The following is a 13,137-nucleotide window of genomic DNA, read 5'->3' as shown; positions in this document are numbered from 1 at the left end:
AGAAGTGACAACATGTAGACAACATTTCTGAATGGTTAGTTGGTGAATTAATGTGTAGTTATGTTCTAGTCATTGATTAGCATATTCTGTCTTGATAATCTATAAATCGTGTTCAGGGGGCGGAGTTTATGTAAATTCTAGGGTTGGTGATGTCACTAACCCGGGAGGAATGTGGTGTAGTCTCTACCAGCCGTTTAGTCCTTAAAAAGCAATTTCTTTAAAAGCAAATATCTCCCTTTGCTTTGAACTTTGAGCGTTGTAACTTTGCAGATGTTGTTTATACTCAAACAGCAACATTACACACTAACTAAAGTTAGAAAAGTGAAATCATATTCAACCACCCCTTTAAAAGTAAATGCACATTGTTCTTAAGGGGGGGATCTTCCTCCATGTTACCCTAGGAACAGTCTTTTTTTAATGAAATTATCTTAGTTTCCATTCAATTTAGTTGCAAACAGGCCTTGTGTTTTCGGCTATGCGTTTATTTATCCTTTTTCTTCATTTCTTTATATAGACCTAAATGCTTCATACAATGTAAAAAAAATATTTTCATGATTTGTCATCAGAATTTTTTATCTTTTGTCAAATCAACTTAGATAATTAATGTGCTTCAGATAACAGAGTTTAAATCTCCATTGTATTAACTCAAAATTCAATGAACTCAAAATTTACTTACATTTTTAAAGTTAAACCAACAATAATTGTTACAGTGATGAATAATAATAATAATAATAATTAGTGTTATTAGGCAGTTGAAAATATTACATAAAATAAGGGAATTATTTCATGTTTTTAAATTTTTTATTACTCTCTATAAATGTTTTCATATAATATTATCATCATCATTATTGTTGTTGTTGAAAATACTACATAAAATAACAAAAGTAGCCTATATGTCTAAAAGGCAAACAGGCCTTGTGTTTTTTCGGCTATGCGTTTATTTATCCTTTTTCTTCATTTCTTTATATAGACCTAAATGCTTCATACACTGTAAAAAAAAAAAAATCATGATTTGTCATCAGAACTTTTTATCTTTTGTCAAATCAACTTAGATAATTAATGTGCTTCAGATAACATAATATTCTGAGTTTAAATCTCCATTGTATTAACTCAAAATTCAATGAACTCAAAATGTACTTACTTTTTTTAAGTTAAACCAACAATAATTGTTACAGTGATGAATAATAATAATAATAATAATAATAATAATAATAATAAATAGTGTTATTAGGCAATTGAAAATATTACATAAAATAAGGGAATTATTTCATGTTTTTAAATGTTTTATTACTCTCTATAAATGTTTTCATATAATATTATCATCATCATTATTGTTGTTGTTGAAAATACTACATAAAATAACAAAAGTATACCTATATGTCTAAAAGGCACAAGTACTCGGCTAAAACAGCATAACTATGGTCTATTTGGAACTATTTCCAGTTTCTTTAACAACAGATCTAGTTTTTCAACATTCTTCGCATGGCGATGTCTGTCGTCACGAGTGTCAGCATGTTATCTTATGGGAGTATCGGTTACCTGTGCCAGTGTGTGTGTGTGTGTGTGTTTCCGAAGGCTGACGCTGTTCACCTCGTCCAGCATCTCAAAGCCAGCCGAGGCTATCCAGCTGGAGTTATCGAAAGCGGAGAGTCATCATGGATGAGGAGGCTCAGGAAGACAGCGAGTGTCCGGTGTGTTACGAGAGTCTCACGGACAGCGCCAGGACGCTCAGCTGCGGGCATCACTTCTGCCATGACTGCTTAGTGCGAACCCTGGTGAACACCATCCAGAACGGCTCCATTAAACGGGATGCTATCATCTGTCCTGTCTGCAGACACCTGACATTCATCACAAAGCACCACAGATTAACATTTTCCCCGGCTGAGGGCAAAAGGATCGGAAGGACACTGGAAGTGCCACCCGTCCCCGCTCCTGTGTTCCCAAGGAATTCTGTTCCCAGGTCTCACAGCGGAGGTCTCGGCTGTATCGGCAGGTGTCTAGGGAGGATTTCATGTAGACTATGTAGACGACGACTCGTCTGTCCTAAAGACGCTTCAGAGGTGTTCATCATAAGTGAGTTGGGTCGACCCATGACAGAAGGGGATGTTATTGACATTGGGACAGCTTCAGGCTTACAGAGAGACTATGGCAGTAATGGACAGAGACTTTGCACCATCTCCTGTTGCCTTCTGATCTTAATGATTACTTTCACCTTATTGGCACTGGTGGCTGCCACACTTCCATGGGTTCTGCTGGCATAAAGGATCCAGAACTGCTGCCTCATGTACGATCAAACGCTTTAAGAATAGTGTATATTATTATTAAGCCACGCTTTCTGAAAAAGAGCTGCACTGACTGGTTTCACTCGGTCACAATGAATGTTTTATGAAGAACAGGCGGTTATTGTGAGATCATTTCCAGGGCTTGTTCTGACATGTCTTGGAGGGAGGCATGCTGGAGAAGGTTTCATTACAATAACAAAGTCATTGTATATAGTGTTAATGGATAAACAAGTATTTTGTTCTGGATCTGAATCTACAAAGGTGATAAGAAAGTTCTTGAAACGCTTCCCTTGAGCTACTGAGGGGACGGGAGACGTTTAAACCTTGAGACGCAAAGATGAGCTTGTCATTTGATCTTGGAGAAAGAAAGAACGTGGGATTCAGTTGCAGCTACCGTGGACACAGCAGGGTTGAGAATGGAGAAGAGGGAAGGGTGTGATGGCTTTACTTTGAGCTTTTCTTGACTGCTTGCAATGCCTGGAAGGAATGATACACACCCTGGCTTGTCCAGAAATACTTGTAGCGCGGGTTAGCGCTTAGATCCAGCCATGACATGACTAATACCTCACATTCTGCACAAGTTATCAGTCACTTTTTGATTGGAGGGTGTTTGTGTCACATACCTGTGCAGCAATGCACACTTATGAACCTTTAAAAATCTTCATGTGTACATGTTCGTACTGTAGGTGTGTCTTCTCCCAGAGGACTGATTTTATTGTTCAGAAGTTTCTTTCATGGCTCAGGTGACGTAATGGATTTCTCAGTTTTAAGCATCAATTTGTTTAATGTTTCTCCTAAAAAAAATCTAGGAACTTTTTAGTTTTTTTTTCATTCATTTATCTCATAGGGAAAGCGTTTTAAGCACTAAACCAAACCAATCAGAGTTTAATCACAACATTACAAAAGTTTATTTGAAGCAAAAAAAGTATTTGAAAGTCAAACAAAAAGACAAAGGTATACAAGACTTTGTACAGTATAGTGGCCAAAAGCAATGTTTGTTTTTAATGATCCTACAAGTTCGATTAAAATGTGAGGAAAATATTTTATATTTTTAAATATGAGGGGAGAACAAAACACTAAACTTAAGGTATTTATCTGACAAAATTATTTGGCAAAACAAAAGGGGGTAAACTACAGCTACAGGTTTTATTTGACTTTGCAAAAACAAATGCATAGAAAATCAAAGAAGCTCATAGGAAAAGGCATACATTGAAACATAGTCAGTTATTAATATCTGACGGTTCTCTTTTGCGTGTGTTCATAATTTCTTTGTAAGACAGCCTGGCCAAAAATTATATCCGCACAATTTTGCATGTTTCATTGAGTTATCACAAACAAAACAATTGACTCCAAGCACAACTACGCAAAAAATCTTTAACAAAAATTTTAATAATTTGAAAAAAGTGTGAAGATGTCAATTTATTTCAAGGCCAGACATCACTTTTGACCACTTTACTGTACTTAACGATAAGTGAGGGAAAGAACTATATCCCATGAAGCACTGCGAATGACATAATCTAATTAAAACCGATGGAGATTTATAAAAGTATTCATTTAAAGTTGTTGATTATATCTAGAAACAATTAAGTTTATTGCAAAAAATGAATAAATATAAAAAAATTTCAGTATTTTGAGAGCATAGGGAGATCGACTCGATTTACGTCATTCGCAGTGCTTCATGGGAGTGGGCGGAGCTAACGAGATGTTGTTTCGACTCTCTAATTGGTGTAATTTTCAGTACAGCATCATGGGTAATGTAGTTTTCACCACAAATTCCACTGTTAAACAATTATTTTATGAAGAAATATTCTTAAAATATTAGATGAAATATTCATCTAAACATTATTAAGATGAAATAATGCAGGCTGACGGCTGCAGCAGAAGCAAATAGTGTGCAGAAATGTCGGTGCAGTGTCGGCTGCAGTGTCGATAAACAACCTTGTCGCTCACAGTAAGGCCGTCTTTAAAGGTTTATAAGTTATCATTAAAAATCATTTTCTCTATGGAGAAAATTAATGTACTTCCGGAACCCGATTGTTGCACTATATAGTCAACATTATTTGAATCTAGATGAGAAATGTTTGAGTTCATATTGAGATTAACACACCTGATTTGTCAAAAATACGGCAGTTTCAGACATCAAGCTTTTCAATTATTTCCCTTACAATCCTATAAAGGCATGCATGCCTTATATAATGTCAGGACATTGTTATTACAGCAGTTTGAGGTTAACATCACTTCTTAAAACACACAAAAGCACTTACACCAGAAGTATTATTACAAATGTAGAGTTTAATATATATCTATGTATTTCTGACATTCTGATAAGGACTGCGGCAGGCTTCACAGTACAGACTGTGTTCTTCCACTGATATGCTAAGCTGAGGAGGGTGATTTACAGGCAGGTTTGTACATTAGTTCGGTAAGCAGAGCTGGAGAGGGCTGTACATTGTTGGAAAATGTGCACTGTTCAACCTTTAAAGTTCACACATCCCTGCTTCATCACTGACTCTCTTTATTATCTGGTATCATTTTAATGAACACACACACACGATTATCTAAAGGGAATAATTAAATGCATTCTCTGTTCTGTCACTCCAACTTGCTGGCTTTAACCGGATGATGTAAATGGGCAATATATCAACCAAAATGTTCAATACAGATGATTGAAGTGTATTGAGAAAGAGATCAGATCTTTAGTTCAGTCTGTCTCCTTTTTAAGATTTGTGGGATCTTTGTCCATTCCGTTCTTTTTGAACATTTAATTTTATGCTGAAAATGTCACAGATAAATTAATAAATACATGTATCTGTATACATTATTGTATCTATCTGTTCATTTTAATATGGTCTTTTGAAAAGTTATTCGAATCATACATTTCCTTGATTCAAGCAAGTAATGAGAGTCTGTTTGACTCTTTGCATGTTGATTTAACATATCTTGACTCATATGATAATGCTTACAGTCCTCAATAAGAATTTAACACATCTTATAAATTAAACGTCTTTCTGCACTGATTTCCCCCCACAATCGGTACATAAAATGCAAAGAAAAGCATCTGGGTGAATTTCACAACAACATGTCCAGGTAGGCCACTTCACTACAAAATCAAAAGACACTATTAAGATTTTTTGTTACAGCATTGCCATGATAAGTGCATTAGAAATTACTGCAATACAAATATTTTTGTTTTATTTAAATCTACATCAGTAAAGTACAAATCATACTACGATATAAATACAATTTAAATAATATATCATTTTTCATATTATAGATAGTTTTTTTTTCTTCATTGCGGTAATGACATTTGGTTGTGAAATTGTGCTTGATTATCATGAAAATTATTTAATGTAATAATTTAAGCTACATTAAGCTTCATATTCTTTACAGGAATACAATTTCTTGTTTGTTTTCTTCTAATTTTGGGGTGAACTATGACCTTGACAGTTTTATGACATTCACCTGTGCAGATTCTGTGTCAAATCATCAGTTAAAATTATGTTTGTACAGTTCATCAGCTGTGATTCTTTAAAAAGTTCCATGGCTATTACATCCATTCTGTTTTGAGTAAAAAAAAAAGTTAAAAAAAACTGAATCTGATGACAGACTAGTTTAATTTACATATCAGATTGAGGGTCCGTTTACATGACAAAGATGTACTAAAAACGAAAAAGTTTTTCGTTTGCGTTTTCTTTTTTTTTTTTATGCGTACAGACAACAACGTTGCCAAAACGATCCCTATTCAAACGGATCTGCGACTAAAACCGCTGTATTATTCATGCCAGGCCAGTAGATGGCGATGTCACTTTGTAAAGAAATACGATGCGCCAATAGACTGAACGCGTAACAGGCATGCGAATGACGTTACCGTTTTCACAAATACTCGTTTTTTGTAGTTACACAGAGACGATAGCAGTATTGCTTTCAAAAACTTCTATTTTGAAACCCATTTTTTTAATTGGCGTGTAAATGAACAGCCAAAATGCATTTTTCAGTTTTTAGCTAAAAAAAACGATGTTGTGTAAACGGCCCCTTAGATAATGTATAGCTGTGCCTTTTCACCTTAGAAAAGCGTGAAGTAACCGATGCAGTGTTGGAATGGGAAGGAGAATGCATGTACATACTGTATAAACCCCCCCACCCCCACCCCCCACGTATTCATTAACAACAACATTAGCATTCATTATGATTGCTAACAGAGAGAGATGAGCAAAAGTTTTCATGTTCATAAAGAAAATAAACCATGCTTCTATTGCAGCTGCAATAAGGGGCCTTTACGCTAGTGCACTTCCAAGTATAGGCTAAATCACATTCAGTCAGCACACTCAAACAGACACAACGGCCTCCTCACAGAACACCGCGGGAAACGGCACAGACAGAACCTCACGTACGCACGAAACTCGCCGTTAGCTTCAGGTTATAAATACTGAATGTGAGGGCATCATTGTGTAATCACTACAACTATTACTCAGTCACCAATAATCATTAGACTATATTTCATCAAGAACACACACTGAGGCATATCACAGATTTCAGCGAAAAAAAAAAAAAAAGTCCTTTTGTCCCTGACGAACACCAATGCTTATTCAAAGAGAAAAACAGAAGCCATGGCTATCCACCGTTGGAAGTAGAGTCCTTCGTATATCAACAGAGATTGTGTTGTGCCCATTCCTTCCACGGGACAGAAGTGAGCAAATGTTTCTTTGACCTTAATAAAGTCCTGCATTTTTTTTGTGTTTTTTTTTTTGTAAAAGTTCAGACAAGAGAAATTGCAGCATCTGGTAGTCTCGTATAGCCTTGTTTACTGATGAAACAAATGGCCAGACTCGTGCCATCTCAGTGTGGCATCCGACTATGTGTCTGGGAAAAGCAATGAGACTCTGAAGGATTTAAGGGCCTGATATCTTTGAGATGACATTTCACAAAAAGGATCCCTGCCAAGTTATAAATCAGTATCTTTCCATTGATTTTATGGGGAGATACGCTATATAGTGGCCCTAAAATGTATGTGGACACATTGTGGTTGTCAAACATTAGTGGATCATGTTGATACTGTAATTCATGTGATGAACGACACCAATGGGGAACTGACATTGTACATCCACTAAAAACCACTAGTTGATAAAAAGTAATTGGGGGGGAAAAATGGCTAGGTAGTTAGTACTGAGAAAAGATCTAACATTTGTTTGTAGACATTTTAAGTGTCCAAAACATTTTAGGGCCAGTATATTTTTATTTATATAATCAGCCAGTTGCTGTACAATACTAAGAATGAACAGATATACAATTAGTATAATCTGTCGACGACTTAACATATTTTCTAATAATAAGTTGTTGATTTATGCTGTTGATTAAGGCTGTTATTGATAAAGTCGGTTTAGGGATAAAATCTCTCTCGGGAGCAAGTCTACCTAAACTTCTGCCAAGTCTGCATTCATATTTCTACAACTAGTTCATGGCTTACAAAAGTGCAAAAAACTCACTTGCTATGTGAACCTGACAAAAAGTGTTCAGGGACAAAATAATACTTAGAACATTATCTCTATACAAGATAAATATGGCATGTCACATTTATGAATATATAACTCATATTTGCCTTTACATTTGTCCTCTCGTTGACGCTTATCTACACATCTTTATATACAGTATTGGTATATACATAAAGGATAGTGTGGCACTGCATTTGAAGCACTTTGGAGGGCATATGGATGCGGAAACACAACAGAAAATGCAAGGCAGTGGATTAGAACCGAACCAGTGGTTGATCTGAGTAGTGGCTGCCTAATGTCCTGATAATGAAGAAACATGTGTTCGCAGTGACCCATTTTAGCACAAGTACTGTTTCTGTTTTGTGGGAAAAGGGTGAGGAATCGATATTTCCAGGGTTCCCACACCTTCTGACCAAAGAATTTCCATGAACAGTTGTTCTAGTTTCCATGATAAGGATTTTGAAATTGACTTCACAAACAGGGAATAAGTATAATGAGCATATACAGAAAAAAAAAAAGAAAAAAAAGAAAAAATCCATATTTTTTAACAGGAATTTTAAAAATGTTATTCTTTTCCCATGACACAATTAACATTCCCTGATATTTTTCATGACTGTGGGAACCCTGGGTTTCCTACCTTGCTTTCAGACACTTTTTTATTTATTGAGTCTTTAAGAAAATACACTCTAATGCAGCAGTTGTCACTGTGTTGCTATTACTGTATTATGTGCAATTCTGGATAATGTTGTAGCGCAGATAAACGCACAAAATATTAATTGAATTGACCCTCCGCTAAGCTCCTTACCTCAGTTTCTATTACTCACTCTGACAACCTTTACTGAATCCCCCACACTGAAAAGAAAGTTGCTACCTTAAATTTTAAGTACAATCAACTTGGATGTTTAAGTCATTTAAACTTAAATTACATTAAAATGACTTAAAATTAATAATGAATACGTTCAAAATTGCTTAACTTATTTTGATTTTGAGTTAAAGCAATCTAGAAACATGTCATAACTTATTGATCATATAATGTAATTTAAGTTGTAATTTAAATTAATGTAATTTAAATTAATGTAATTTAAGAAATGACTTAAACATCCAAGTTGATTGTACTTAAAAATTTAAGGCAGCAACTTTTTTCTTATACCGTGTGGGTATCTTTTTTCACTATTTGACGAGCCCTGGCAACAAGAGTTTATTGTATTATTTGATACATTTTTTTTTTGTAAAATTCCATTTAAAACTATCTTAACACAAAGGACTTCCATAGATCTACATTTGCCCTGCATTCCATTGTGAAGGACTTACACTGAAAAAAATGATTCATTGACTAGTTGAGTTTACAAATAAAAATTATGTTAATTGGATCCACATAATTGATTTTAGCTACATTTAAACAAATGCATTACGTTGAACTAAGTTCAGCTTAATGCATTTGTTTAAATGTAGCTAAAATCAATTGTGTGGAACCACTTACGATAATTTTTTTTTGTAAATTCAATGATTTCAGTAAATTCATTGAATTTACTAAATGTTTTTATCGTAAGTGGTTCCACACAATTGATTTTAGCTACATTTAAACAAATTTTTCTTAGTAAATTCAACTAGTCAATGAATCATTTTTTTCAGTGTATACCTACACCCTAATCCCTTTGAAGGGTGTACCCTCCAAAGTGAGAGCTTCGAAGGAATGAAGGGTATAGGGACCAAAAAAACACATCTTTGCCGAGCCAATTAAAGATGTGCCGTAATCACACAATTGTGTGTGCTGCTTGCCTGTGCAAAGAATCATGGGAGCGAATGGCCCATTAGTTGTACCCTTCGAATTTCTCATTTCGAAGGGTCCTTTGAAGTGGCCATTTTTGAGCACTCCGATTTGTTCTCACTTCGAACTGCCCTTCTGAGGCGGATTTATCCAGTTTGGAAAGCAGCCTAGATATGAGCACTTGTCTGATAATATAATAGGTGGAAATAGTTGCTAAGGCCAGAGAGTAGCAGTAGCATTTTAAGGCGAGGCTTAGCGAAAGGCCAATTGGATTGGATTGCTAAAGTAGTGTATAGTTTAGATTTGGAGAGAAAGAAAGAAAGAAAGAAAGAAAGAAAGAAAGAAAGAAAGAAAGAAAGAAAGAACTCAGCATTGCAAAATTAGACTTAAACATGCTATATGCCAAGTGACCCATAAAGAGCATGGCATCGACCCTGTAGGGAAAACAACGATGTCCCACTCTCATACTGCGAGGGTGGGTCTCAGTTCCAAGCCTTCAGCAAGATAAAGTTTATGAGGTTCCTTTAAAGTCTGCAGACTGCCCCCTATGTGCATTGTATTGTAATTGCAGCTCTGATAAGGCAGAAATAATAAAAAAAATCCATCCCAATCAAACAAAACCAACAACACAACAACAAAACGAAACAGACAGAATCGTTCAGAGAGAAACAGGTAACGTAACACAAAACTCCAGGTTCCTCCAGTGGCAATCTGAACAAAATCCATTCTGTTGCTTTTTATGGCACCTGTTGTGTGGTTGGCGTCTTCTCTAGTCTAGTATCCGTGACTCAGGGTTTGGCCAAGATGGGGTTCCAGTTGGGCCTCAGCAGAAGATGGCAAGTTCTGGGCGAAGTTGCTTGGTGGGCTCAGGGGTCATAGCGTGGTGCTTTGGCCCTCCTCCTCAGACACGGACTCCCCCTCCGGAGAGCTGACCGCAGCAAAGGAGCTCCGACATGGGCCCACCCTGAACTCGTCCAACAGGCTATCCAGATTGACATTGATGGAGGGAATATCCAAACTGAAGTAATCTGCTACAGGATCATGGGAAATGAGAGCAATGGCCACAAAAGTGAAGTGACAAGACATGTTTACAGTAAAACAGAGAGAAACGATGGAAATGGCGATGATGAGGATGTTGAAAAAACACAAGGAGAGAGAAAACAAAAAGTAATTTCAGTTCCAAGGCCACTGTTAGAAGCGAAGTCAGCGAAGGGTGTTGAATGTGTGTTGCAGCAGGAGAGGGGCACATCAGACTGTTTCCTGGCATTCTACACAGGGATACTTTCTGTCACACCGAGCCATTGGGAAGGGAGGTGAAATAGGTTTTGTTTCGTATATGAAGCCTGTAGTGCTTGCTCCTCCTGCTTCAATCTCTGCTATGCTCATAAAAATATAAAGTAATACATAAAGCTTTTTGCAGTTTTTCAGAAAGTAAAAATAACTGAATCAGCAGTTCACCACAATCAGTGCTGGGGAATGTTACTTTAAAAAGTAAGGGCCGGATCACACAGAACACGTTTTTGCTGTTAAATGAAAATGTTTCGCGGAATGTAAAAAAGTGCAAAGTCTAGAGACGCTTTTTCTTTTTGAAATTTGAACTTCTTTTAGTTTGAGTGCCGCCTTTTTAGAATGCCGTGTTATGCGTGAGATGCTCCAAAAGACATGACAGCAACGGTCGAACACGTCTGTCTAGAGCGTTTACATTGAAAAACGATGAAAAAGCAGCACAGTGGAATGGCAAAACGAGTACTGTGTGAACGGCCCCTAATGTGTTACATTTTCTATGCTCCTAAAAAGTAGCTAAACCAGTTACATTGTTACCTTTTACAGAAAGTAACATGATATTTTGTGTTATATTGTCTCGCCGCCAAGAAGCCAACTGTAACTGTGGTTTCCTGCTTGGCTTGCAAATGTTTGTATAAATTCTGAGGTATTTTTTTGCTGTGAAAAAGTATTTATCCCCTGACATAATTTGCCTGCAACAACAAATATAGCATGAAACATGTCACACAATGACTGCATTAAATGTTTTTACACAGGAATTACAATAGCTGGAAACAATGCATAACACATTTGTCTCCATTTGTAACATGTTACAGATTATAAGGTGGCTTTACTATGCCTTTTATCCACCAATGCACAGGATTTGGAGCCTTAATTTGACAGTGTAAAGATTAATTTATTTTCCAATTGTATCGGACAATAAGCCGAAAAGTAGTGTAACTTGTTACATATTACCGGTATGTGCCATTATCTGTTACGTGTTACTTGTTTGAAAAAGTATCTTAGCGTTAATTAAAAAAGTAACATTACTTGCTACCTGACACAAAATTTGATTACATAATGTGTTACCTGTAACGCACATTACCTGTAACACAGATTACCTGTTACGCACGTTACTTGTAACGCGTTACCCCCAACACTGACCACAATGACTAAAATACTCCACACACAGACAACAAGATGGGAGCAAATTGAAGATGTGGTAACATTAAGAACGTTGTCAGTGGACTTTGTGGATTGGTGGACTGTATCTGATTGTGATGACCTCCCCTGTGTAAGCATGAGATGGACGCGGATGGCGTAGTCATGACTGTGCAAAGAACTGCCACCCTGTGATGGACTCGACTCAAAAAGAGTTTGGTTGGGTGTTTACCAATGTCCACCGATGCGGTGGTGAGGATATTAGGAGGGGGAATGGATCACGATGTGAGGTCAGGGCCAGAGACGTTGAAATGAAATTCATAAGCGACGACGTTGGCAAATATGTGGTGTTGCTCAGGAAAGTAAGGCCATAAGCCATGCACAGACCAGTCTCACACCATGCACAGACTACACTGACAGAATGAAGAAGCCAGAAGCAGTCCCGCGACTTGGAGAGAATGACAGAGCTGGAGAAGGAAGTGTTACGGTATGAGACAGAGAGCAAGGCTGCGGTAGGCCCCAGATTCAGCCACAGCACCAGGCCAGATGGTGTGAGATGAGGCTATGGCACGGGCACAGCAGGTTCTGGCTTACCCTAAATGTCCCCCTCACACTCAGCCCACACTCAGTCCCTGGCCTCACACAGCTGCAAGGTGCACAACGATGACAGGGGATAAAAGAGTCATACATCAATCAGTGCTCAGGAGAATGACTGACAGACACGCCTCACATGATAGAACATACAATCAGTGCCATACAGCGGGCCACTAGAATGATACAAAGACCACAGAACCTTACTTTAGGGAAACAGTCGCACACTGAAGCTGAGAAAACAAGTAGGGCTCGTACTGATGGTGAAGTGTGTAATTTTTCCTTCTTCTAGGTTTTCTCAGACTTTCGCCATAAAGACGTGGATTCCTACTGAAATGATTGGATTTAGCTCAAGAAAATTCACCGAACAGTTGACGATTTCCAGAGAACGCTTGCAAAATCTGCATGGGGAAATCTTTCACCCTCACATGTAATTCTCGTTTTATGTGGATTCCTATTGAAGTGACTGGATTTCGCCTGCGAAAATTCACTTAACAACTCTAAATGTGACTGCACTTTCAGTGCGAAAGTTGAAAGTAAAGCTAGCCAATTAAATTGGAGTGGACGATTTTCAGCAAGTGCT

General features: G+C 37.1%; 2 protein-coding genes across 11 annotated transcripts in view; one reads left to right on the top strand and one right to left on the bottom strand.

Moving 5' to 3' along the window:
- Window positions 1-1,569: 1,569 nt before the first annotated feature.
- On the top strand, window positions 1,570-8,714 carry LOC307156069 (RING finger protein 222). The gene has a single exon (XM_079867275.1). The coding sequence runs from the start codon at window positions 1,656-1,658 to the stop codon at window positions 2,259-2,261; it is 606 nt and encodes a 201-aa protein (XP_079723401.1). The 5' UTR covers window positions 1,570-1,655; the 3' UTR covers window positions 2,262-8,714.
- A 707-nt stretch (window positions 8,715-9,421) lies between these two features.
- arhgap44a (Rho GTPase activating protein 44a) overlaps window positions 9,422-13,137 on the bottom strand; it is a 57,301-nt gene continuing 53,585 nt past the window's right edge. For 5 of the 10 annotated variants that reach the window (XM_079866277.1, XM_079866276.1, XM_079866282.1 and 2 more), the window contains one exon: window positions 9,422-10,570. In XM_079866277.1, coding sequence (XP_079722403.1) covers window positions 10,413-10,570 — 158 coding nt within the window. In that variant the 3' untranslated portion in view covers window positions 9,422-10,412. Of the gene's footprint in view, window positions 10,571-12,557; window positions 12,610-13,137 lie in introns of all 10 variants that reach the window. The other 5 variants (XM_079866278.1, XM_079866283.1, XM_079866285.1 and 2 more) reach the window with 3 other exon arrangements.

The sequence above is a fragment of the Squalius cephalus genome (genome assembly GCF_949319135.1).
Source record: "Squalius cephalus genome assembly, chromosome: 1".
Classification (NCBI taxonomy): Eukaryota; Metazoa; Chordata; class Actinopteri; order Cypriniformes; family Leuciscidae; genus Squalius; species Squalius cephalus.
This window is presented reverse-complemented; position numbering and strand designations above follow the sequence as displayed.

Bases quoted from the DNA above. Each gene is read 5' to 3' on its own strand.
- LOC307156069 (XM_079867275.1), top strand. From the start codon at position 1,656: ATGGATGAGGAGGCTCAGGAAGACAGCGAGTGTCCGGTGTGTTACGAG.